At 62.6% G+C, this 21,609-nt stretch overlaps 2 protein-coding genes across 2 annotated transcripts; both read left to right on the top strand.

The window, feature by feature from the left end:
- The first annotated feature begins 289 nt into the window (after positions 1–289).
- On the top strand, positions 290–10,615 carry NEK8 (NIMA related kinase 8). Its single transcript, XM_086475146.1, has 15 exons — positions 290–336; positions 793–998; positions 2,036–2,268; positions 2,999–3,130; positions 3,325–3,533; positions 3,951–4,030; positions 4,465–4,646; positions 4,887–5,037; positions 6,058–6,134; positions 7,313–7,430; positions 7,715–7,865; positions 8,091–8,254; positions 8,475–8,633; positions 8,808–8,966; positions 10,587–10,615. The coding sequence occupies exons 1-15, from the start codon at positions 290–292 to the stop codon at positions 10,613–10,615; spliced, it is 2,097 nt and encodes a 698-aa protein (XP_086331272.1).
- Positions 10,616–15,928: 5,313 nt separating this feature from the next.
- Positions 15,929–21,609, top strand: TRAF4 (TNF receptor associated factor 4). The gene is made up of 7 exons (XM_086475283.1): positions 15,929–16,071; positions 18,788–18,839; positions 19,196–19,300; positions 19,399–19,560; positions 20,166–20,327; positions 20,402–20,557; positions 20,977–21,609. The coding sequence occupies exons 1-7, from the start codon at positions 15,929–15,931 to the stop codon at positions 21,607–21,609; spliced, it is 1,413 nt and encodes a 470-aa protein (XP_086331409.1).

Here is a 21,609-nt window from a genome sequence, read left to right as displayed (position 1 = left end):
CCAAACCGCTCTTCCCGGGGCGGGGGGTGGCTCCCCGCGGCACTGTGGTGCCCACCCAAGCCGGGGGCTCAGCCAGACCGCCCTGGGGTGGCGTTACCCTCCCTCCTGGCCGGAGGAGGGAGCCCTCTGCTCCCCCCCCCCCCCCCGCCCCAACACCCCGCAGGCCCTACGCACATGGTGGTGAGGAACGGGCGCGGCCCGCGGTGTTTCGGCCGCCCGCGGCCGCCGTAGCACCTCCCGGAAGTGTCTCCATGGAGACGGGAGGAGCCCGGGCCTGGCCGGGACAGGGATGGAGAAATACGAGCGGATCCGGGTGGTGGGGAGAGGGGCCTTCGGGTGAGGGCGGCCCCGGGGGCCCCGGGAGTGGGGGAAAGGGGGAGAGTGTGTCTCCAGGCCTTTTTACCGTGGCGGGGGGGGGGAGTCGCCGGGCGTTTGGCACGGCGGGGTGGGGTGGAAGAGCGCAGGCCGCGTTACCATGGCAACAAGGCGTTGCCATGGCAACGTGAGGGGGTCAGCCGGCTTGTGGCACCCTGGCGGGGCGGGAGGGGGGGGGTGGTGGTGGTGGTGGCCAGGCCCTGACTGTTGCCATGGCGATAGGGTGACATGGCACTGGGTGCATGACACCCTGGGGAGGGGTGGGGGGGGGGTGTCGAGCAGACGAGCAGACCCTGTTACCATGGCAATGGGGGGGGGCAGGGGCCATGCGTCACCCCAAGGTGGTGACCAGGCCCTATCGTGTTATGTGTATGTCCCCCCCTGCCCCCCGCTGAGGCCCTGTCCCCGACCCCGCAGCATCGTGCACCTGTGCCTGCGCAAGGCCGACCAGAAGCTGGTGATCCTGAAGCAGATCCCGGTGGAGCAGATGAGCAAGGACGAGCGGCTGGCGGCACAGAACGAGTGCCAGGTCCTCAAGCTGCTCAGCCACCCCAATGTCATCGAATACTACGAGAACTTCCTGGAGGACAAGGCGCTCATGATCGCCATGGAGTACGCCCCAGGTGGGTCCCGATCTCCCCCAGCGTCTGCAGCTGGTTCCTCGGCAGGTCCAGGGGGTGTCAAGCCCTCAACTCTCCTTGGGTCATGGCCCCATGTTGTGCTCCCACATAAAGATCTTGTGCTTTGGACCCCTAAAGAGTCCCAACACGTCTCTCTTGAACAGACATTTTTGCAGAAAAGATTCTTCTGGGGGTCCTGGTGGACACCAAGATGACTGTGAGCCAAGTGGCCGACGACTGGCAAAGGTTGCCCAGAGAGGTTGTGGAGTCACCATCCTCGGAGATATTCAAAAGACAGGTCATGGTCCTGGGCAACCAGCTGTCGGTGGCCCCGCTTAAGCAGGGAATTGGACCAGATGACCTCCTGAGGTCCCTGCCAACTTCAACCCTTCTGTGATTCTGTGGTTATATGCCTTACGCCTGCTAATCATACCCAAAACAAAGAGATTTCTGACACCTCTGTCGCTGATAAGTGTGCTACCATCTGCCCTTGGCTTAGGTTTCACATACGTTTCCCTGTGTCAGCTCTCAGCCACGCTGTTGCTCCCACAGCTCTGTGTGGGAAGGTGTGATCTCTAACGAGATTTGCCATGGAGTTTAAGATGAAATCGACATTTGCATGAGGGTTTGTTAAAAGTGGTATGTGAGCCCTGACTCTGGACCTCCCCTTCTCAACAGGGGCCTCTCCGTGCCACGTGGCCTCTCGGACGGCAAGAATTCTTTTTTGCAGAACAGGCTTATCTTGTTCTGCTGTTAAGGTTTGTGTCCTTCTCCAAGAGCTGTAATTTTAGTGTTTCTTTTCCTGCTGCCTTTGATAATGTCAACAGTAACTTCTAGCTGTTTCTTTGTCCTAACAGCTGCACTGCCATTGTTCTCCACACGGTCTCGGGAACGTTGGAGGACGTGCTGCGTGTCCCACCAGGGCACGGTTTTCACTTGGCTGGTCATGATGCCGTGGCTGAATCCCCACGGCTTTTAGGCTGGGTTTGGGCCGCCCTGTGCAGCCACCCTTGCCGCTAGCCCCGTGTTGCTCTTTGCAGGGGGCACGCTAGCCGAGTTTATTCATAAGCGCTGCAACTCCTTGCTGGATGAGGACACCATCCTGCACTTCTTCGTGCAGATCCTCCTGGCTCTCCACCACGTGCACACCAAGCAGATCCTGCACCGCGACCTGAAGACTCAGAATATCCTCTTGGATAAACATCGCATGATTGTCAAGATCGGAGACTTTGGCATCTCCAAAATCTTGAGCAGCAAGAGTAAAGCCTACACGGTGAGTGGCCTGGCTTTACAGGGGAGCTACTTGCCACCATGGCAGCAGGCTGGAAACTCTGGACTTGGCTCACCGAAGCTGCTGTAGGCAGCGAGGTTGGGCGTAGCACACTTGCAGTAGGCCACATCCGCGCGCCACGATGCTGCTTTGCTCCTTGGCGGCTGATCTCTTCCCGCCCAAGTTTTATGAAGCTCTGTGGGCCGCAGAAAGGTGAGAAAGACCTGCCTGCCCAAGCCTGCGAGAGGATGGGGTGTCTGGGCGCACTGGTGAGGGCAGACAGGGTTCCTCCCACCGTCGCAGGGGGAGGGGTGGTGTTTGCAGGCTTGCCTGACATACTCGGCAACCGAATTCCTGCCTGTGCCGTCCTGCTTTGTCTTGATCTCGTCTCTCTGCTTGAGACTTGAGTATCGTTCCTCACCTGATCTAATCTGACTAGGCCTTTATATCACGCTCATTGCTCTGGGCTCTGATTCTCTCAAGTGGATAGGAACAAAATTAGAGGTAATCTCTCTGTGTGCAAGGGAGGTCACCGGAAAGGCAAATCCTCGTGGTTTTTTTACCGAGATTGTCAGGCAGATGTTGACAGCAGGGAACAAAAGCCCAGCTCCGCTCAGCTTTGGTTGGTGGTGCCCTCGCCAGCCTGCGCACTGGGCTCTGAACTCAGCCTTTCTCTTGCCACCTCGCTGCCCCAGTTTCACAGCACCGCGGTAAATTTCTGGGTCTCTTCTAGGTGGTGGGAACTCCGTGCTACATCTCCCCAGAGCTCTGTGAAGGGAAGCCTTACAACCAGAAGAGTGATATCTGGGCTTTGGGCTGTGTGCTGTACGAACTCGCCAGCCTCAAGAGGGCTTTCGAAGCTGCGGTAAGAGGGATCTGGTTTACATGTAGCGCAGGGAGCCGTGGCCTCTTACAGAGGTGAAAACGTATGCTTGGATCACTCTTCTCGCTGAGCCTGGAGGTGTGAAGGCAGAGGGCAGTGCTGAGAACTTCTTGCTCCTTGGCCTCACCTCTGACTGCCTGGCCACTGTATGTCTCTCTCTCTTGTTTTCCTTCCAGAATCTTCCTGCCTTAGTGTTGAAGATCATGAGCGGGACGTTCGCCCCCATATCGGATAGGTACAGCCCCGACCTGCGCCAGCTCATCCTGAGCATGCTGAACCTGGATCCTTCCAAGCGGCCCCAGCTGAATGAGATCATGGCCCAGGCCATCTGCATTCGGCCCCTTCTGAACCTCTACACGGATGTGGGCAGTGTCAAAATGAGAAGGCAAGTGATGCTGCCGCCTCAGTGTCCCTTGGGAGGGGCTGCCACAGCCCCTGACGTGTCGGACCGGCTCGCCGTCTCCGTTACGGGCTCCAGCGCTGTTCCCCTGCAGCTCTCCTGCGTCACCCAACGCGCAGCTGCTGCGGGCTGAGCCTGGCCCAGCGGCTCGGGGCTGTGGCAGGTGCGATGGCAGGTGTGGGCTTGTCGTCGCAGTAACAGTGAACAGAGAGTCGTGAGCTCAGGGGGAAGCGAACTGATGCCAACTCCCCTCTCTCAGCTGGTTTAAAGCACCTACCGAGGCAATTCTGAGCTATTCAGCCGTGGCTTATGCTGTAGCTCTGCCCAGACCTTCTGTGATCCAGAGCTCTGCAGGACCTCTGGGGCCAAGCTGACGTTAAGGGCTGGATTTTGGTTTGGCAGGCCTGAAAAACCCTTGGCTCCGGTGCCGACAGTGACCCACAGCCGGACAGGGGGACGAGTGAGCAGTGCCAGGCCGAGGGGTGAGTCCTGGCACGGGGTGTTCAACACAGCTCCATTCGAAGGACCCTTTCCTTTGGATGACAGGGGGTCAGAGAGACACTCAAGCTTCTGGAGAGAGGGAGTTAAGAGATGTCACCTTCCCTGAGCCCTGGAGGACCCTGGGGGGATGTCCCGGTGCAGGACAATGCAGCCAGCACTGGTAACGATTACACTAGAGCTGTCGTGGTGCCGCTTTCCTCAATTCTGGGATAAAATACAAGGAGCTGTTCCCATGTGCTTCTCTCAGCCCTGGCTGGGAGCTCCCCAGCAGCCTCTTGCCAGCCTTGGGCAGGCGCTGGTCTGGCTCTGCTGGCTGGCAGGCAGCTCTGCTGGCACCCGGACTGGCTGGTGTCGTTTCTTTTCCTGTGGGAGGACAGTCAGGGATTCGTGTTAATGATTTCTGTTTGACCCGTAGGTGTTCGAGGTGGTTCAGCCAGGACAGGAATCCCTCCTCCGCTGTCGTCCATCTACACCTGGGGGGGCGGGATCACCACCCCCCTCCGCCTGCCCATGCTGAACACCGAGGTGGTGCAGGTCTCTGCCGGCAGGACGCAGAAGGCCGGGGTCACCAAATCGGGGCGGCTCATCCTGTGGGAGGTGAGTGACGGGGAACCTGGGGCAGGCAGTGGCCGTAGAAGCCTCGAATGTGTGATTTCGGAGGTGGGGGGAGATCTTTCTGCTCACAGCATGGGCCCTGGCAGTGCATCCTCCCGGAGCACAGTCCAGTCCAGGGTGTGGGTAGCGCTGCTAAGCCTGTGGGAAGGGGCTCATCTGAATTCTCCAACCCAGCTCTTGCTGCACGGAGGTGCAGCAGCCGACATGGCTTCTCTCTGCCAGGCTCCCCCCGTGGGTGCTGCAGGAGGCCCTTCTCTCCCAGGAGCCACCGAGCAGCTCCAGCCTCAGTTTGTATCCCGCTTTCTGGAGGGCCAGTCTGGGGTCACCATCAAACACGTGTCCTGCGGTGATCTCTTCACAGCCTGCCTCACAGGTGAGCTGCCGCCTCCTGCCTTCGCCTGGCTGAGTCCCAGACCCCTCTGCGTGGCAGCTGGCTTGGCGTGACTGCCTGGGGAGCCTGCTCAGAGAGGAACCTGGGAGACCTGCTGGGCTGGGGTGACGTGAAGGCCTCTGTGGCCTCTCGTGTGACATCAGGTGGGGGGTCAGAAATGGCAGGCGTGGTCCTTCTGTGGTGCCACACTGGTCAACTGGGTCCCAAAGGTCCGCCTGGTGTAGGGAGGGCCACAAATTTTTTGTCCTGGTTGCACTGGTGTCACCTGAAGTCAGAACTGGCCTGTACAGTGAGGACTGCAGTGGGAGGAGTGTCTGGGAATTTCAGCCTTTCTCTGTCACGTACTCGGTGTGACGCAGACACAAGCAGTGACCAGCGGTGACTGGCGTTGCAGTGAGAAGTCAACGTCAGCTCCTGCAGGGCTGGTTGTCCTCAGCTGCGGGAAGGCAGGGTCTGAAGCCCCCTTAGAGCGGGCCAGGAGGCGTTCTGGCTGGGAGGGGAGCGCGGACACCAGGCCGAGGCCGTATTTGTGCAGCAAAGCCTTCCCAGTGGTCCTCGGGGAGCTCTTGTTTGCACTTCTCCTGGGGATCAGGGCAGCAAATGGTAGATATGCAACTGGCAAACTTTGTAGGCATGGGTTTGTCCTACCTCTCCGTGGCATTTCCTGCCAGCCCTCTGCTGGGTGGCTGCTCAGTGAGCGCCTCTGTGTATTTAACACCTTGACAGACCTTGTGGAGTTAGCAGCTCCTGCGTACACAGCTGCAATAATGTTATCTCAGCGCTTTCCTATCATCTGCTGTTTGTTTGGCGAGTTGTCGCAGCAGATCAAGGCTGCTGCTCTCTGGAAGCTCGCTGAAAGCTTCTGGCCCCCACAGCACGTTGTGAGTCAGAGCGGGGCCAAGCAGAGCCGCTGTCCTGGGAGCCACAGCCGGCCCCATGGGCTGTGTGTGCCCGGCAGGGCCTCACGTGTGCCAGGAACACGACTTCTTTCTGCTTTTCCAGACAGGGGGATAATCATGACCTTCGGCAGCGGCAGCAATGGCTGTTTGGGACATGGGAACTTCACGGACGTAAGCCAGGTCTGTCGTGAGGGTGCTGGGCGTGCTGCTCCTCCGGGGTAGAGGGTGGATGGTGCCTTCTGCCACCACGTGAGAGGGCTCATCCCAGCGCCAGGGTTGTGAATCCCAGGCGTGCTCTGGCTTCTGATCCCACTCCCCCTCCTCTCCCTGTCACTGCGGGTTTTAAAAGACCCAACCTGCCTCTTTTTTTCTCTCTCCCCCCTTACACAAAGATCCCTTTGAGCGTGGGGGAAGTCGAGAGCTGCCTTGTGGTTGCTGTTGGCAGGCTCCCAGCTTGGAGCCTGCCTCCAATCACACACCTGCCTGCTTCACTCTTGGCCTGCAGCTGCCAGGGTTCACTGAGAAAAGTTATTTTTCAAAAGAGCCAGTATTTAAAGAAGAGCTGTGTGTTTCCGATTGGCTCGGAACACCAGGGCTGAGGGCCCGTCGCTCCCTTCCAGCTTCTTCCTCGCCTGCCCTCGGATGTGGCAGCAGCCGATGGCTCCCAGCCGAGCCCAGGGACTGGTGCCATTTGTCACTGTGGTCAGCTGGCTCGTTCGTTCCTGCTCCGTCCGGAGCTGAGCTGTTTGGTGCTTATAGCTGGGGAGGGGAGAGCAGTTGGGAGAGCAGCAGCCAGATCCCAACAAATGGTGCTTTTCACTTGAAGGAGATAATGAGAATGAGGCTCGCTGTGGCGAGGTGTCAGATCTAACAGCAGGTCACAGCAGGAGCTGGGTGAAATGTGGAGATCCGGGTCTCTCCACACCCTAACGAATATGTAGCCGATAGCTCACAGCTCTTCTGCACAAGAGCCTTTCAGCCAACGCATCCTGCACCAAGCCCCTGCCTGCTCAGAGCGGGCGTTAACAGCCCCTGGCACTCCCCACGTGGGCAGGGGGGCGAATCCCAACCCTTGGGCTGAACCTATTCCCTCTCCAAACTGTTGTGCTGGCTGCTTTCTTCCGCCCCAGAGATGTTTGCATTATCTTCTGTTCTGTGTGCACGTAGTCTCTAAACCCTTTGAAGACTGTTTGGAACAAAGGGGGGGGGAAAAAAAAGAATTCTCTGGTGTTTGTGTTGGATGAAAACTGGGATGCTGCCAGCGCTGTGTTGAGGCTGGGGGGGCCGGGTGGGAGGGATGGGAGCAGCCGGGCAGGCTGGGAGGTCTCGGCTGACGGCTGCTGCTCTTCCCCTGCCAGCCCAAGATCGTGGAGGCCCTGCTGGGCTACGAGATGGTGCAGGTGGCCTGTGGCGCGTCTCACGTCCTGGCGGTTTCCAACGAACGGGAAGTGTTTGCCTGGGGCAGGGGGGATAATGGTAAGAGAGGTCTGCTTTGCCAAACAGGCCTTGTGCTTTCCGTTGCCTCTTCCCGCTCCCCTCCCTGGCCCTGCTTGCCCGCAGTCCTCTCCAGATGTACCAGGCTAGGTGGATGGGGAAGAGCTGCAGCTGCTTCACCGCATACCAGAGCCCCCCTGCTTTGGGTTTCACTGCCTTCCCTGGCGGTAGGTCCCAGGCTGGGCTCTCGCAGCGGCTGTGTCGATGGGGCTGTGCTCAGGTGGTGCGTTGCCATCAGCTGTGCCCTGCTCTGTCCCTCCTGCCAGGTCGGCTTGGGCTGGGTACCCTGGAGTGCCACAACTCCCCCCAGCAGGTCACAGTCCCGCCAGACCACGAGGCTCAGAGGGTCATCTGCGGCATCGATTCCTCCATGGTCCTCACAGTGAAGAACCAGATTCTTGCTTGTGGGAGCAACAGGTAAAAGGGGTGAGGGTCTGTGCCCCAGAGCGGCCTCCTGGGCCTTTCCATCTGTGTCCAGCCCAGGAAGAAGGAGCAAGGGGCTCCAGAAGACACCCCGGTGTGATCCTACTCCCCAGCATCACGGTGCTGGGCGGTGGGGTTATGCTAGGGCAGGATTGGTCTCTGGGGTGTCTGCGCCAGGCGGCGTTCGGCCGTCTCTGAACTCTGCTCTTCCCCGTGCAGGTGTAACAAGCTGGGCCTAGATCGGATCAGCTCAGCAGAGGAGCCTTCCTCGGAGGACCAGGTGGAAGAGGCCACCGTGTTCACGTGGGCCCAGTCAGCCCCCTTGAACCGAGAGCCCATCGTGTGCGCTGACATCGGGACAGCGCACTCGGCTGCAGTCACGGGTGAGGGCTGTGGGCTCGGAGCCCTGACGGGGGGGGACCTGCATTTTCACTGTCTTCCTCCTGCCTCTGTTTCCCGTGGGCAGAGGCCTCCGAGAGGCTCCAGAGGCACCCTGCTCCCAGTGTTGGACCTCTGTGGAGCAAGGTGCTCCACGTAGTAGAGAGCAAAGAGCTTCAGGGGCTTCAGTGCATCCTCAGGTGTTTCTCTTGTCTCTGTTGGCAGCTTCTGGCCAGTGTTACACCTTCGGGAGCAACCAGCACGGGCAGTTGGGCACCAACTCCTGCCGCAACAGCCGCGTACCCCACCTGGTTGTGGGGCTCCAGGCAATGAAGGTCACCGTGGTGGCTTGTGGGGATGCCTTCACCGTGGCCATCGGAGCAGGTGAGGCTGAAGCTCCCACGTCCTGGACTGCAGCAGGCCCTGGCTTTCTTCTGCCTGCAGTCCATGCTGTGGCCAAAGCAGGCCTTGGAGATAGCCCAGGGTGGCACCGGGGAGATGGGAGACTTGTTTGCTGGTGAGCTCTGTGTGCAGCCAGGTGTCTGTGTCCCTCTGCAGATGGCGAGGTGTGCACGTGGGGGAAAGGAGCCAGGGGACGCCTCGGCAGGAAGGACGAGGAAACGGGAGTGCCGAGGCCGGTGCAGCTGGAGGAGATGCATCCATACCTGGTGACCTCCGTAGCCTGCTGCCATGGGAACACGTTACTGGCAGTAAAGCGTGAGTAGAGGCTTCGTTACTGCGATTCCTGCCACGAGGGCCCGGCCAGACACAATGTCTTGTGACCGGAGCTGTACTGAGTAACCCTGGCACGTGAGCTCTGTGTTATTCTACTCCCCCTAGAGCTGTAGATGAATAGAAATAACTTGAAGCCATAAAAACTCCCTTTCTGTGATGCAGCACTGTGGGGCTGCCGCTTCCACTGGCCTGGGGGAGCAGAGGGATGGCAGAGGCAATCTCGTGTGCCCCCAGACAGGTGGGCTGGCCAGGCTGCGGCCTGTGGGGAGCTGGTGTGCTGGCGGCCCACCAAGTACCCAGAATGAGCAGCTCTCTAATTGATGCTGCTGAAATAGAAGCTGAGATTTGAGGCGTCATTTTGGCTGCTGGCTTTCCATTGTGGTTTGGAAAAGATAGCGATGGTTTTGTGGTTCTTCTCTGCTCGGGCCAAAGGCAGCTCCGTTGCACGGTTAAAACGTGCCCATGGCGTGACCTGCCCTTCCGTTGCCTGGGTGTACGATGGGAGCCTGGCCCAGACTGCTGGAGGGGCCTTTCTTCCTCCTCTGCTGAGCTGATTATGGCCTCAGCGCTGGGCTGAGGGATTCCAGTCTCAGCCCACTTCAAGGAGGCTAATTACAGCCCGGAGGGGAGGAGGCCCAGCTGACTGCCCCGGCACAGCGGGATCGGCCGTGGCTCCCGTTCCTCCCTGCGAGTGCCGAGCTCTCACGTGATGTGTGCTGCCACGTGAAGGGGACAGGGAACAGCGGAGTCTCCGGGCTCGGGAACAAGCAGGGCATTTGTCATGGGAGTGAAAGGGTTTTGTCTCTGCAGGGAGGCTGCAGGCTGCTCTCCCCTTCCGCTGCCGGAGTCACCCTGCGCTCCACAGCAGCTGGTCTGTGGGCTCCCACCTGCAGCACCGTAAGAGCAGGGCCTGAATGTGTAGCCCCACTACTGTCCCTCTGCATTGCCCGGTCCAAAACCTTGTCCTCCCTGTCCCAGTACTGGAAGTACCAACTCAGCAGCAGTGGTGTCGGGGCAGCAGCCTCGCCTGCTCCGCCATCCCTCGGTAACCAGGCCGCAAAAAAGCATCAAGAGCTCTGTAAAAATCTGACTTTGGGCTTTCAGGCAGCTCAGTCTGCCTGGAAACTTCTCCAGAGAGAGCACAAAAGCTGGTGGTGACACGTGTGGTGTCATTGCTGCTGTCAGCTCCGGCTGTGATCTGGCCCGGAGAGGGTGCTGGCACAGGCGAGCAGCGCTCCACCTTTAGGGCGGCAGTTCTGCACCGCTCTGCGGTTTTCTCCCGTGTGGCCAACACTGGTTTTGACTGGCTTGGGCTTCTGCCCGCTTTACCATGAGCCCTTCTCTCGATCCCACTGCAAACACAGGAATAACTGGGAGAAGCCAGGCGTGCTGGAGGGGAGGAGAAGGGCACGAGCCTCAAGGAGACGGCTTTTCCTCCTGCTCTGGGCTCTGTGCGCTGGGTGTTGCCTCCTGCTCGTGCCACTGCAGTGGCTCCCCTGGGGTAGCGGGACAGGGAGCGTGATGCCCATCTGTTGGGTGTCTGGCCTGTGTGGGCCCTGGTGGCTTACAGCTTATTCTTGGTCCTTGCCCTTTGTGTTTCAGCTGCCGTGGAGGAGTCGCCTTCCCAGTGAGTTGGAGCTGAGAGGGGCCGCGTCCAGCCTCGCCGTGTGGGTGCCAGGGCTCCCCCCCGCCGCCCGGCATTGCTGCCTGGCTCGGACCCGCGTCCCCAGGCTCGGGAGCCCCTCGGCTGCGCCCCGAAGGCTGGAAACGGGGAGCTCCTAACGCTGGTTCCCACGGAACCGGAGCTGGTCTCACTGCTCGCATCAACGAGGGTCGCTGTGAACCTCCAGCGCCCAAGAGCTGCTGCCCTGGACGTGCCGTGGGGCGGACATCCCCAGAGCTCTGGTGCTGCCTTCGGCGGGGGTCGCGCTGGGGCTCTTCCCCTCCCCGCTGGAAGTGCCTGTGTAAAAGGGTGAGGAGCACAGAGGTTGTTTTCCCCTGTGGAAGCTGTCTCTGGTTACAAAGCCCAGGCTGACAGCTTGGTGTCTGAGAGAGCTGTCAGCCTTTGCACAGCAGCGTCTGGAGTTAGGGCCCCAGGCGCTACGCTGGGTGACTAAGTGCAAACCTCTTTTCTAATTAGAGAAGTCTGTCCTTTCCCATCCCCCCCTTAAAACGTTTCACCCGTTGGTCGAGCTGTTCATCACGCTTTCGAGGGTCCTGGCCGGCACGGCTGGCCGAACCCGGCACGAGCAGCCCCTCTGTGCCGCCGCTCTCGAAATGCTGCCCAGAGCTTTCCAATTACAGCCTCCCCCCGGCCCCAGGAGCTCGCAGGAGGATCCTCCAGCTGACATTTGTCCTCGGGCCCCTAAATCCTACTGCTGACCAGCTCGCTGGCTCCCGGCTGAGCTGGCGGAAGGCAGCAAAACACAGCGAGCGATTGTCAGTAATCGAAGTTTTTTAACCCAGATCTCTCCAGGGAGATGATGAGTTTTCACCAGGGTTCCTTTCTGCAGGCAGGAGGGGGCATATCACCGTGTCACAGGCGCGAGTTACGTTTTTTATCTCCAGAAGGGTCGTTTCCTTTCCTTTTTTTTCCTCCTCTTTTCTTTTTTTAACTTACATCTGCCCTGGGCCATTTTTTGATGAGCTTCTGTCTCTGATCTGTCTGACATTGCAAATGCTCTTGCCTTTCACATCCATCTTTGTGCTGTTGCCAATCTGTTGTGTATAAAGTCAGTGCTTTCATAAGCTGGCTGAGATGAAATCTCTCTAATTATTTTTGTGATTCTTTCCTGTTTTCAGTGAGGGAAGCCTCGCTGGGCTCTGGTAGAAGCCGACTGATCCCTCTGTTATGTGAAAGGTAATGAATTTCTGCAGGTCTCCTGCTCTTTCCTCCCTCGCCTCCCAGGCTCCGGCTGGGGAAGGGAGCAGGTCCCATCCAGCCGGGAGAGGCATGTGCAGCCCTGACTGCAGACGTGGCCTCCCTCTTTGGCTCCTGGCAGGGTGGGTGAATGGGTTTTTCCCCCACCGTTTTTGTTTCTTGTGGAGCTGCCTTTTCAGGCGGTTACACCCTGCTATCCCAGGCAGCCGACTCGAATTCAAAGGCTCTGCCAGTCCCTTGGCACTCGCCTTGCGCTGCAGGTTACAGGAACGGCTCCGGCAGCCTGGTGTTGGCGGAGGGGAAGGTGTACTCCGCTCCCAGACCAACCTGGGCACAGGAATAATTGCAGGGCTGGGTTAAATTGCTTTGAAGCCCCTCTGGGCCGCTGCCTCTCCTCCCTGCGCTGAGCTGGCAGCAGCACCGGCTCCTACAGCAACAGATTTCTCTTGGCTGTGTCGTGCTCAGCTCTCGAGGCTCCCGTTGCCCCGCACCACGGGCAAACACATCCCGTAAGAAGGGGCTGGTGTTGCTGCTACGGCCTCCCCAGGGCTGAGGGCTGGCTGGGACGGCAGGCAGGCAGGACAGAGGTCTCTGCCACCCTTTGTCTTGTCAGTGGTGGCACCAAAATGCCACCGCTCCAGGGGCTGTGCAGCCCGGAGAGCCGGTCTCTCCCCGCTCCAGCTGGGCTGCCAAATCCAGGGGTGAGCCCCCTGGTAGCCCTCCTGCTCCCACTGGTGTGCTGGGTTGTTTTATGGCTTAATGATGCCTTTGCACGGCAGTGCCGGGGCTGGAGGTGCCACCAGCTCGAATATCAGGACCCTTTGCTCCAGGCAGGGCGAACCAGTATGGACCAGTTGTGCTTTTGTGTTGGGCCGGGGTCTCGACCACGAGGGCTGGAGCCCTCGGCGTTTCGCAGCCTGCGCGCTCCGTGCAGGAGTTGGGCTGTGAAGCCCGGCGAGATGATTTGAATAATTTAATACCAGGCTGTGACCAAGCCTGGCGAAAGGGTAAAGGAAACAAAGAGGCCCCCAGCCCCGAGCAACAATAGCTCTTGAACCGACAAGCCGAGGCATGTCCGCGCCGCCGGAGGCAGAGAGCAGCCCGGGCAAATAGGCCAGTTGCATTCCTCACGTCTGCCGCTTTGTTTCTCTGCAGAAGCTCCTGGTGAAAAACCGCAGGTCTCGGGGCTTCTCCCTTTATCCTCGTTGTGTTCCCGCGTCTTGCGGAGCTGGTGGCGGATCAGCCGCGTCCCCGGGGTTCTTCCTGCGAAGGAAAGCGGGGCCAGAAGGGAGCGGGGAGGGGAGGGGAGGCGGGGATCAGGCCGCCTGGTCCCATCTTGCGCATCCTGGCCTGTGCGGCTCTGCTCGGGTCGTTGTCACCCAGGGAAAGCCCGTTCCCATTCCCGTTCCCAGTAAGACCCCGCTGACCTGGGTGCCATCGCTGTCAGCAGGAAACAGCCCAAACCGCCTGCTGATCCCTGGGCTGATTTGATTCGATTTGATTTGATTTGATTTGGCTTGATTTGATTCTGGCACCTCTGTCATGGTTGTATCCCCGTGGCCACAAGGCTTGGCAGAAGGTGTGGCTGCCATCCGTCCGTCTGTCCAGCCGCCTCGCTCCCCTTACCCCCCGCCTGCCCTGGGCACGAGTCCCCGGAAGCAGGGAGAGGACTCTCCCCGCTCCTTTCCCCGGGGCGAAACGCTCCACCTTAACTTCTTTAGAAGCCGGAGCGTGGGTTTTCTGTCCCTCCAGTTGAAGTTAAATACGAGGCAGAGGGATGGAGCCGGGGTGCAGGACAGGGAGAGGCTGGGGGAAGAAGGCAGGAGGCCTCCCCGAGCCCAGATGTGTTCAAGGACTGACCCATCAAGGGGGACAGAGAACATATTGACTCCACAAAGGGAATTGCCCTGCCCGGAGGTTGAGTGTCGCCTTTGTGTGAGACAAACGCCTGGCTGTGATGTTGAGTGCGGGGAGGGCTTTCGTTAGGGCGAGGGGAAAAGGAAGGGATCTTTGTTTGCAGGGTCTGACACCTCCCAGCCGTCCTGCCGGCACAGCCAGCGCCTTCTGATGGCTTTGTCAGCTCCTGGCTAATTAGCAGAGATGCTCTTCAGTGAGGTTAGGAAAGAAAAATTTTTAAAACATCAAAGAGAAGCAGTAAATAATAGCGATAAAACTCGGCTCTGTTTCATGCTTGTCGTTGGAGACACAGCCTTTCCAAGCTTGCACGAGTGGTGTGTCCTGAGCCTTCTGCGGGGGAGGCACAGGGAGTCCCATCACCCCCCGCAGGATGCCAAGGGCCCATCCTTTTGGCTCGAACCTGGTCCCGCGGCGGCGTCCAGGGATAGTTTTTTAGACAGGGCCGGGTCGCGGGGCGTTGGGGCGGGTGTCTGGGGTAGTGCCTTTCTCTTGTCGAGAGGCGAGCCTGGCTCCAGGGCGTGCTGTGACTGAGTGGCAGAACCAGACGGGCAGCGGGGTGACTTGTCAATCCTGCCCCGGGGCGGGGGGGGGGCTGTCACAGCTCTGAGCAAACCCGGCCTGGGAGCATCTCAACCCCAGGCTGCTGCCCCCGTGACAGCTCGGAGGTGCCCGGTTCACCCCTCTCCTCTCTGTACGGTTACCCACTGTCATTTGTGTTTACACACTGGGTTTCCAGGCTCTCTGGGAGCCGGTTAAAGTTTAACTCGGCGCTCTCCGCCGTCCGAGCAGGCTGCCAGCTGGTTGTGTCCTTCGAAAAAGCCCCCCCCGTGGTGGCTGTTCATGCTCAACATACACCGGTACGAGCTTCCCCGCTATTTGGGTGTCGGGAGCTAAAGCCCTGTTGCAGGATAACGTGTTATCCCTCAGGGTAACCCCAGAAATCAGCCACCCACCCCCTTCTTGGCAGCTCTGGCAGCGAGAGCAGGCAGGCTGCCTGCCTTCCCCCCGCCCCGGGCTGCTGGAGGATTTTATTTTAAGCAGAGCCTCTCGGGGAGAAGAGTAACGTGAGCTCCTTGAGTGACAAGTGATAGAGTTTGACTTGCTTAGCGTGTCCCCCAGGAATCCCCCTCCTCTGCCATTTGCTAATTGAAAACTGCTAACATTTGGGTCTGGAGCAACTGCCACCCTTAATGGGAAGCTGGCTGGAGCGTGCGTCGGTGGGACTAACACATGCTCGGAGCCTGTCATCTGCTCGTCTCCATCTCTAGGGAAAGGGGCAAATACTCCCATATGCTGCTCTGGTTTCTGAAAGAGTGAAGTGGGGGCTGGAGCCAGACAGATTTGCTTTTATTCTCCCTCCTCCTGGCTCTGGCTGGGAGGTTAGAAACCACGGGCTGGAGGGCGGCTGTTGCTGCAGCCTGGGGCAGGAGATGAAGCCCCAGGAGCGTGTGTTCCCCCTCCCCGTGCCTGTGGTGCGTTGTTCGAGGGGGTCTCAGGGCAGCCCCTCCCTGTCTTGCTCCCCCCTTGCCCAGCTCAAACCTTGCTGCGGGTGATGGCTGGGACACGAGTCGCTCCCAAAGCCCCCGAGGTGGCTGGCTGTCCCCGGTGCGGTGGGTTCCCAAACCACCCCCCACCCCCCCCCCCTGGAGGGGCTATGCCTGCTGTGATGCTCCCCAAAGCCCCCAGGGTGGCTGTCCCCGGTGCGGTGGGTTCCCAAACCACAACCCACCCCCCCCGGAGGGGCTGTGCCTGGTGTGATGCTCCCCAAAGCCCCCGAGGTGGCTGTTCCCGGTGCGGTGAACCCCAACCACACCCCCCCCCCCCGGGCTGGCTGTCCCCGGTGCGGTGAACCCCAACACCCCCCCCCCCCCCGGAGGAGCTGTGCCCGAGCCCCCGGGGTGTCGGGGCCGCCCCGCAGCCCCCCGGGGTGCGGGGAAGGCGGAGCCCCGTCCGGGAGGCGGTGGCGGTGCCCAGCCCCGGGCGCGGGGCGGTGTCAGGCCGGTTCCACCGCCCCGTCCGGCCCCTGCCCTCCTCCTCCTCCTCCTCTTTCCCCCCCCGCCATCCCCATCCCCACCCCCGGGCGGAGCCGGGCAAGGAGCGCGGAGGAGCGGCGCGGGGAGCGGCGGAGGCGGCCGGGGCGGCGGGGATGCCGGGCTACGACTACAAGCTGCTGGAGCGGCCGCGGCGGCGGGTGCTGTGCCCGCTCTGCGGGAAGCCCATGCGGGAGCCCGTCCGCGTCTCCACCTGCGGCCACCGCTTCTGCGACACCTGCCTGCAGGAGTTCCTCAGGTGAGGGGGACCCGCCGTGACGTCGCGGGCGACGCGCCGTGACGCCACGCAGCGCACCCCCCCACCCCCCCCCCCCCACCCCCCTTCCTTCCATGGAGCGCCCTGATTACCTCAGCGCCCCCCCCCCCCCCCCCAACAATTCCGGGGTGCTGCTGCGGGGGTGCCCCGAGGGTAGGCGGGGAGGGGGGGGGGGGGGGTGTGTGTGCGGGATGCGCCCAGCCCGTGACAGCCGCCCCGCGGGGTGCAGCGGCCCGTGGCCCCTCTCGGTGAGGAGGAGGAGGAGGAGGAGGAAGAGGAGGGCAGGGTGAAGCCCGCAGCGGCGAGTTTCGAGCGTTTGCAAAGGGTTTGTGCTTAACCCCTTCCTGCCCCGGCCCCGCCGCGGGGAGGGGGGGGGGGGTGGGTTGGGGGGGGGTGGTCCGGTCGCCCCCGCGCCCACGGGAGAGCGCGACCCGGCCGTGGGTGCTCGGTGGGAGCGAGGGGACGGATCCCCCCTTCCACACCCCCCCACACCCCCCCCTCACGGTTTGGCACCCCTGGCCCAGGTGCCGCCGTCGGTGCTTCCCGGTTGTCGGTCGGTGCGGAGCCGGTGGGTGTGTGTGTGGGTGTGTGTGTGTGTGTGTGTGTGTGTTTGTGTGTGTGTGTGTGTGTGTTCCCACGGCGTGTGTGTGTGTTTGTCCGTGTCCGTGTGTCCCTCCCGGGGCCGGTCGTGGGGCGATGCAAAGCGTCACTCCGGGCCCCGGTTTCTTGCCGCTGCCTCCGGCTGCGCCTCGCCCCGCCGAGGCGAACTTTGCCCGCACCGGGGGCCCCGCGGGCCCCGCAGTCACGGGCCGGTTTCTACGAAACCGGGCGTTCCCCGGGGCCGGTGCCAGGGAGCGCCTCCGCCTCCCCCCCCCCCCCCCCCCCCCCCCGTCCCGCATCCGCCCCGCGGCCGCCTCGGCTCTACCGGGGCGCTCCGACCCCGGGGTCCCCCCGTGCCCCGAGCCCCGCTGTTTGCACCGGATCAGGTTTGGGGATCTCACGGGCTTTGAGCCATCCACAGCCCCGCTGCGGTGCTGGGGGGGGGGGGTGGGGGGGGTGGCAAGGGGGTGGCGAGGGGGGTCCCCCACCCCATCACCTCGCTGCGCCCCAGCACGCCGTGAAGGTCAGAGGCAAGGACGGTCCCCCCACCGGGCGCTGCCTCAGCACATTCCCTGCCCGGCCAAGCGTGAGGAATGGGGAGGCTTTGTCGGGGATTAGGCGCTGGCTTTGGGTCACCGTCCCCCTTCCCAGCCAGCCCCGGCACCCCGACACCGCGCACGGGGTGCAGGCAGGGACGGCTGCCCCCAGAAAGGCGGCGGGGCGATGCCAGCCGTGGGACAATGCCAGCCGTGGGACAATGCCAGCCGTGGGACAATGCCAGCCATGGGACGACGCCAGGCGTGGGGGGCGATGCTAGCCACGGGCTCCCCAGAAAGGGCTGGGTGCCCACCCTGGGCCGAGAGCAGCTGATCTCGGTGGGTGCCTGGCGACTCCCACGGAGACACCGGCTGCAAACAGACCGGGCATGTGGCAGGGCTGGATGCGGCCGAGCCCCCTATGGGGCTCACACCCCACAGCACTGGTTTGGTTTTCCTGGGGGATCTCTTGCCCCCCCCGCCCCCAGCACAGGGATGGTGGCTGCAGGGGATGTCACCACGCCGTGCCCGGGTGTCCCAGGACAGCACGTGCCAGGCGGCACTGTTGGCTCCGTCCCGCCGTCTCGCATCCACTTGGCAACCCCGGTCGAGGCCGCGTCGGCGCCTGCCAAGGGCACGCGGTGATGAGACGTGCGGGGGGCTGCGCGCGGGCACGGTGACCTGGTGGCCTTGTCCGGGGACACCAGAGCCTTGAGGTCCCTGAGTGTCCCTGTGGGCAGCACCCACGGCCTCCCGCCCCAACGTCCGTCGGGGATGGTGCGTGGGGTGCCACCCTCCTCTGTCCCAAGGCCAGGCATGATGGTGGCTCCTGGCCAGCCGTGTCACAGGCCAGGCTGCCTGCTTGCCTCTGTCCCTGTCCCTCCACCCCACGCTGCCCCTCTGCAGACTGGGGCTGAGCGGGGCCGTTCCCACCTTGGGGACGGCTCTCGGGAGGAGCACCCCATTCTGGGGGCCTGGCAGGATGGGGGACCCCTCCGGGGTGGCTGCTTGTCCCCCCTCCATCCCGGCTCACCGCGGTGGCTGGCGGGGCCGTTTCCTGCTGAGCGGGAGCCCCAGGGCCGCACATCCGGGCTGCACATCTGGCGCCCAGCTGTTGCCCCCCACCCCCACCCCCCTGGGTCCCAGCACCTGGGGCTGTGGGCGCCCGTAGCCAGCCGTCAGCACCCTGCCTTAATCCCGGGGGGCCGGGGCAGGCGAGGGGGTTGCTGGGGCTCCAGATGGTGCCACGCTCACAGCGGCTGGCCCGGGTCCCCAGGGACGGTGGCCGCAGTGCCTGGCTTGGGGGGGGTAGTGGGGGTGGGGGTCTGCCCGGGGGGTGTCTGGCAGGGGTATTTCCCAGCTCAGACAGATGGAGCAGGATTAGAGCTGTGGTTCCCGAGGGCCGCGGCTGGATTTGGTGCGGGGTGAGCACTCAGCAGCAGAGGAGCAGCGGCAACATCCTGGGGTGGGATGGCGGGGACCCCGTGGGACATCGTGGCTGTGTCACTGGTGACCCCCCATTCCTCAGCCCCGAGTGATCCTCACCCCTCTGTGTCTTGCAGCGAAGGCGTCTTCAAGTGCCCTGAGGACCAGCTGCCCCTGGACTACGCCAAGGTGAGCCCAGCACATGGTACCCAGCTTGGGGAGGGGGGAAGGGATGTCCCCGTCACCCGTGTCCCTGCCAAAGGGCCAGCCCCGGGCTCTGCGCACCCGCCTGGCACAGCCACGCCAGCCTGGCACGGCCGCCCGTGCGGAAGCAAGAGCCTTTTGTGCTGCGGGGCTGGGGAACGGAAACTCGCTCCCGACAAAGGGCGCTTGTTCGTGTGCCGGTGGGGGGGATCTGGCCCTGGGCAGCGTGCCTGCGGCTCCCGGCCAGGCTGGGGGGGGGGGTGGCAGGGGTCTGTGTGTCCCCCCCCACCCCCCCCCCCCGCCTGCTGTGGGATGCTGATGCCCCGACGCTGCCTCCCCAGATCTACCCCGACCCGGAGCTGGAGGCGCAGGTGCTGAGCCTGGCCATCCGCTGCATCCACAGCGAGGAGGGCTGCCGCTGGAGCGGGCTCATCAAGCACCTCCAGGTAGGGGCTGGCAGGATGGAGGGGGGTGTGTGTGTGTGTGGGGGGAGTGTCAGGGTTGCACCCTGTGGCCCCTCCCTCACTGTCCCTTTGTCCCCCAGGCCCATCTTGGCACCTGTGGCTTCAACGTCATCCCCTGCCCCAACCGGTGCAGCACCAAGCTGAGCCGCCGCGACCTGCCCGAGCACGTCCAGCACGGCTGCCCCAAGCGCCGGGTCAAGTGCGAGTTCTGCGCCAGTGACTTCACCGGGGAGGCCTTTGAGGTGGGCAGTGGGGGGTGGTGGTGGGACGACACTGTGCCAGGGCGGGGCATGGTCTGGTGGGGACACTGTGTGGAACACAGCTGGCAGGGGTGTCATGGGGGGCATGGCCTGGCTGGGGGTATCGTTGGGGGTGTAGACAGGTTGCGGGAGGCAATGTGGGGACCTAGATGGGCTGCTGGGTACCATGGGGGACACAGCCTGGCCATGGGGACAGAGCCTGGGTGGGGGAACACCGTGGAGGTGGAGCCAGGTTGGGGAGGGGCAATGTGGGGTGCAGTGTGGCCGTGGGGAGGAACCTAGGTGGGCTGTTGGGCACCGTGGAGGCACAGCCTGGCCACAGGGAGAGCCTGGATGGGGGAACACCATAGGAGGCACAACCTGGCCATGGGGACAGCCTGGCAGGACACCATGGGGGGCACAGCCTGGACGTGGGGACAGTGCATGACACTGTGGTGGAGAACAACCTGGGCATAGGGACAGAGCCTGGGTGATGGACACCACCAGGGGGCACAGCCTGGCCATGGGGGGCACCGTGTGGCCCCGTTCCTTGGCAGGGCTGGCCGGTGAGGGCAGCCAGAAGGTGACAATGCTGCCACCATCCCCAGGGCCACCAGGGCACGTGTCCCCAGGAGAGCGTGTACTGCGAGAACAAGTGCGGAGCCCGCATGATGCGGCGCCTGCTGTCCCAGCACACCCTGGCCGAGTGCCCCAAGCGCACCCAGCCCTGCACCTACTGCGCCAAGGAGTTTGTCTTCGACACCATCCAGGTGAGATGGGGGTCCACGGGGACCCTCACCCCACCAGCTCCTGGCCCCAGCTGACGGTCACTCTCTGTCCCCAGAACCACCAGTACCAGTGTCCCAGATACCCCGTGCCCTGCCCCAACCAGTGCGGGACGCCCAGTATCGCCCGGGAGGATGTGCCCACCCACCTCAAGGAGAGCTGCAACACTGCCATGCTGCTGTGCCCCTTCAAGGAAGCTGGCTGCAAGCACCGGGTGAGTGTGTCCCCGGCCCTGTGCTGGTGTCCCCATGACCATCCTGCCCCGGCATCCATGTGCCAGCCCCTCCATAGCGTGCCTGTGCCTCGCAGCGTCCTCACACCTCCCCTGCCCTGCCGTCAGTCCCAACCCCTGTGGTGTCCCTGCTCTGCTCCATGGTGTCCCCATCCTTGTCCTGCCTCACCCGTGTCGCTTTGCCACCCAAGTGTCCCCATGACATCCCAACCAGGTGTCCCTGTGCCACTCCTGCGTCCACACGACGTCCCTGTGCCCTCCTGCTCCACTACCCCCGTGCTCCAACAACACCTCCATGACATCCCCACGGCATCCTTCTCCTGTCCTGTCCCACCCCGTGTCCCCACGCTGTCCCATGCCCCCAGCACCCCATCCCGCTGACGGTCCCGCTGTCCCCGCAGTGCCCCAAGCTGGCCATGGGCCGGCACCTGGAGGAGAGCACCAAGGTGCACCTGGGCATGGTGTGCGCCCTGGTGAGCCGGCAGCGGCAGGAGATCCTGGAGCTGCGGCGGGACGTGGAGGAGCTGTCGGTGAGCAGCGACGGGACCCTCATCTGGAAGATCGCCGACTACGCCCGCAAGCTGCAGGAGGCCAAAGCCCGCAGCAACTACGAGTTCTTCAGCCCCCCTTTCTACACCCACAAGTACGGCTACAAGCTCCAGGTCTCGGCTTTCCTCAACGGCAACGGGAGCGGGGAGAGCAGCCACCTCTCCGTCTACATCCGCGTGCTGCCGGGCGAGTACGACAACCTGCTGGAGTGGCCCTTCTCCTACCGCGTCACCTTCTCCTTGCTGGACCAGAGCGACCCTTCGCTCTCCAAGCCCCAGCACATCACCGAGACCTTCCACCCCGATCCCAACTGGAAAAACTTCCAGAAGCCGGGAGCCTCGCGCAGCTCCCTGGATGAGAGCACCCTGGGCTTCGGCTACCCCAAATTCATCTCCCACGAGGACATCAAGAAGCGCAACTACGTGCGGGACAACGCCATCTTCATCAAAGCCTCGGTGGAGATCCCCCAGAAGATCCTGGCCTGA

The sequence above is a fragment of the Leptosomus discolor genome, chromosome 18 (assembly GCF_034619465.1).
Source record: "Leptosomus discolor isolate bLepDis1 chromosome 18, bLepDis1.hap2, whole genome shotgun sequence".
NCBI classification, from domain to species: domain Eukaryota; kingdom Metazoa; phylum Chordata; class Aves; order Leptosomiformes; family Leptosomidae; genus Leptosomus; species Leptosomus discolor.
This window is presented reverse-complemented; position numbering and strand designations above follow the sequence as displayed.

Bases quoted from the DNA above. Each gene is read 5' to 3' on its own strand.
- NEK8 (XM_086475146.1), top strand. From the start codon at position 290: ATGGAGAAATACGAGCGGATCCGGGTGGTGGGGAGAGGGGCCTTCGG. The intron at 999-2,035 runs GTGGGTCCCGAT...TGCTCTTTGCAG, and splicing joins CGCCATGGAGTACGCCCCAG to GGGGCACGCTAGCCGAGTTT. The intron at 4,031-4,464 runs GTGAGTCCTGGC...TTTGACCCGTAG, and splicing joins GAGCAGTGCCAGGCCGAGGG to GTGTTCGAGGTGGTTCAGCC.
- TRAF4 (XM_086475283.1), top strand. From the start codon at position 15,929: ATGCCGGGCTACGACTACAAGCTGCTGGAGCGGCCGCGGCGGCGGGTG. The intron at 19,301-19,398 runs GTAGGGGCTGGC...TTTGTCCCCCAG, and splicing joins GGCTCATCAAGCACCTCCAG to GCCCATCTTGGCACCTGTGG. The intron at 20,558-20,976 runs GTGAGTGTGTCC...CTGTCCCCGCAG, and splicing joins AAGCTGGCTGCAAGCACCGG to TGCCCCAAGCTGGCCATGGG.